This window comes from Mytilus edulis, chromosome 13, assembly GCF_963676685.1.
Source record: "Mytilus edulis chromosome 13, xbMytEdul2.2, whole genome shotgun sequence".
NCBI classification, from domain to species: domain Eukaryota; kingdom Metazoa; phylum Mollusca; class Bivalvia; order Mytilida; family Mytilidae; genus Mytilus; species Mytilus edulis.
Window position 1 is genome coordinate 72193065 of NC_092356.1, and position 3264 is coordinate 72196328.

A 3264-nucleotide genomic window follows, 5' to 3' on the forward strand; every position below is an offset into this window, starting at 1 on the left:
ACTAAAACTAGAATTGGGTTCTGGAATGTCCGTACAATGTACTCTGCTGAGAAACTTGCAGAAATTACATCTGAAATGCGACGTTACAAACTACATATTTTAGGCATAAGTGAAAGCAGATGAACAGAAAAGAAAGGAATTGCGAATTATCTGATGGAATGGAAACCAATAAATAGTAGGCTGATTATGGCATGGTTAAAAGGGAAACAGGTCAACATGACTATACTGCAATGTTACGCTCCAAAAACGTATTCCAGTAAGGAGAAAAAAGATGCATATTATGAACAACTCCAACCGGAAATAGACAAAACCCCAAACAGGACATCAAAATCATCATGGGGGATATGAATGCCAAAGTTGGATCTAATAACACCCACTTTGAAAGAGCTATTGGAAATCATGGATGTGGTAATATGAATGAAAATGGTGAAAGACTAGCAGAACTATGTACCACTTACAACTATGTAATAGGAGGTACAATTTTTCCTCATCGGAACATTCATAAATTGACATGGTGCTCTCCAAACCAACGAGACAAGAACCAAATATATCACATCATGATACATGGAATGAGGAAAAGATCCCTGTTGGTTGTTAAAGTAAAGAGAGGAGCTGATGTTGGAAGTGATCACCATTTGAAAACAGCTGACATTAAACTCAAACTCAGGGCTAATGGAAAGAACACAAGATCTTGGAAGCAGTTTGACATTGAAAAGTTGAAAGAAAGCAATGTAAGAAAAGAATATACAACCTTGATAAGAAATAGATTCAGAATTTTAGAAAACTTAAATGATCAAGATGACACAGAAACAATTGATGATAAATGGGGGGAAATTTCTGAGATATTTACTAAAAGTGCAGAAGAATCTATTGGATTTAAACAAAAACAAAAACATAAAGATTGAATTACACTTAGAACATGGGACAATATTATTATCAGGAGAGATACCAAGAAAAAGTTGAACGAGGCAAAATCACAACGTCTTAAAGAAAGATACCAACTTGTATATAGCCAAATACACAGAAATGTGAATAGAGTGGTGCGAAACGACAAGAGAGCCCACACGGATAGTATAGCTGAAAAGGCAGGAGAAGCAGCTAACAAAGGCAAGCAAAGCAACTTATATAAAATAACCAAAATTATTTGTGGCAAAAAACACAGCATTGTAATCTAATATTCCTGTAAAAGACAAGCTACGGAATTTGTTAACATCCGAAAATGAACAAGAACAAAGATGGACAGAACATTTCAGTGAGCTACTAAATAGACCAACTCCAACATAGCTCCCTATTATTGCAGAAAATAACAATGAACTAGAAATCAGCATAGAACCAACTAAAATGCATGAGATTATATCTGCAATCACAAGCCTAAAAAATCGAAAATCAACTGGAAACGACAATCTGAATGCTGAACTGTTTAAATTGGATCCAGGCTTATCTGTCATCCTGCTTTATAACATCTTTAAAGACATCTGGAATAAAGCACAGATACCATACATCTGGAATAATGGCACTATAATAAAAATACAAAAAAGGGAGCACTTAATGATTGTAACAACTGGCGTGACATTACACTACTTTCCATCCCAAGTAAGATCATGGCAAAAATCATAATAAGACGAATTGCAAACTCCATTGATGATCTATTGCGAAAGGAACAAGCAGGTTTTCGTCCGGGGAGAGGTTGCATCGACCAAATATTTACATTAAGAAATATTATTGCACATATAGCAACGGCAACTATATATAAACTGTGTTGACTTCGAGAAAGCATTTGACAGCATCCACAGGGAAAGTCATTGGAAAATATCGCGATCATATGGCAATCCACAACATCTTATTAACCTCATAAAAGCATTCTACAAGAGATTTCGGTGCTGGGTTGGATACAGTGATATATACTTCCAAGTAAAATCAGGAGTAAGACAAGTGTGTCATGTCATCGACACTCTTCATTATAGTCATTGACTGGATAATGAGACAAACAACTGCTAATACACCAAGAGGCATAAGATGGGGCATTTTCACCACTTTGGAAGACCTACATTTTGCTGATGACTTAGCATTAATGTCTTACACACACCAACATATTCAAGATAAGACATCAGAGCCAGAAAAATATTCAGGACAGATGGGGCTGAAAATCAACGTAAAGAAAACTGAAGTCATGACACTTAATGTAATCAACACAGGGTCAATATTGCTGGATTGAAAAACATTACCACATGTTGATTCCTTCACATAACTTGGCAATACTGTTACAACCAATGGCGGCGCAGGATGTGACATCAGAAGAAGACTATCAAAGGCAAGGTCAGCCCTTTACAACCTGCAGGCTGTATGGAGATCTGGTCAATATACTATCCGGACCAAACTCAAACTTTAAAGCAGCAGTGTATTGCCTGTACTTTTGTATGACTCAGAATGTTGAAGGATGACAGAACAAGACCATAACAAGCTGTCTGTATTCCATACTAAAAGTCTGAGAAGGATTCTGCGAATCTTTCGGCCACATAAAATTTCAAACGAGGACCTTTTCATCAGATGCAAACAACAAGATGTAGCCACAACAGTAATGAGAAGACGCTGGAGGTGGATTGGGCATGTCCTGCGGAAAGACCAGGAGGATATCACAATGACAGCACTCCACTGGACCCCAGAAGGTAAAAGAAAGAGAAGAGGACCCAAAATGACATGGAGAAGAACTGTAGAGGCAGAGGCTAGTAAATACCAACAGACATGGGGCACACTACAGAAAACTGCCAACGACAGACAAAAGTTGAAAATCTTCGTTACTGCCCTACACGCCAATGGCGTACAAGGGCAGTAAGTACACTTATACGATATATATGGGTTCAGTAAATTCCATATAGGGTGAGAGCGAAATGTAGTAGGTCACTAGCACACAATGTAACAAGTTTATCTTACCAACTGTCTTGAAATGTCGTATTTAGATTAAGAACAACACTTACTGAGTAAAAATATTCAGTTAAATGTCTATCTTCTTTGCCCTTTTCGAAAATTCATATCATCAATTTTGAATTTATTACCTCTGAGATGTCAAATGTAACACAAAAAAAAACCTGACTGGTAACAACCGTTGGCGTATAGTTTTTGTTTTACACGAGGAGTTATTTCAAGTCCGAGTCGATAGCCGAGGACTTTGACCTGACAGTAAGTACCATTGGTTGTTACCAGCCTGTTTCTTTGTTACTTTTGTTTTGTGTCTGACTTGGAAGACGTTTTTAATTATAAAATACT

General features: G+C 37.1%; 2 protein-coding genes across 2 annotated transcripts; both read left to right on the top strand.

Annotated features, from left to right (window-relative positions):
- The first annotated feature begins 335 nt into the window (after positions 1–335).
- Positions 336–905, top strand: LOC139500545 (craniofacial development protein 2-like). Its single transcript, XM_071289295.1, has one exon. The coding sequence runs from the start codon at positions 336–338 to the stop codon at positions 903–905; it is 570 nt and encodes a 189-aa protein (XP_071145396.1).
- Positions 906–2437: 1532 nt separating this feature from the next.
- On the top strand, positions 2438–2833 carry LOC139500546 (uncharacterized). Its single transcript, XM_071289296.1, has one exon. The coding sequence runs from the start codon at positions 2438–2440 to the stop codon at positions 2831–2833; it is 396 nt and encodes a 131-aa protein (XP_071145397.1).
- Positions 2834–3264: the final 431 nt, after the last annotated feature.

What these genes read in the sequence shown, in the direction of transcription:
- LOC139500546 (XM_071289296.1), top strand. Translation starts at nt 2,438, where the DNA reads ATGACAGAACAAGACCATAACAAGCTGTCTGTATTCCATACTAAAAGT.
- LOC139500545 (XM_071289295.1), top strand. Translation starts at nt 336, where the DNA reads ATGGGGGATATGAATGCCAAAGTTGGATCTAATAACACCCACTTTGAA.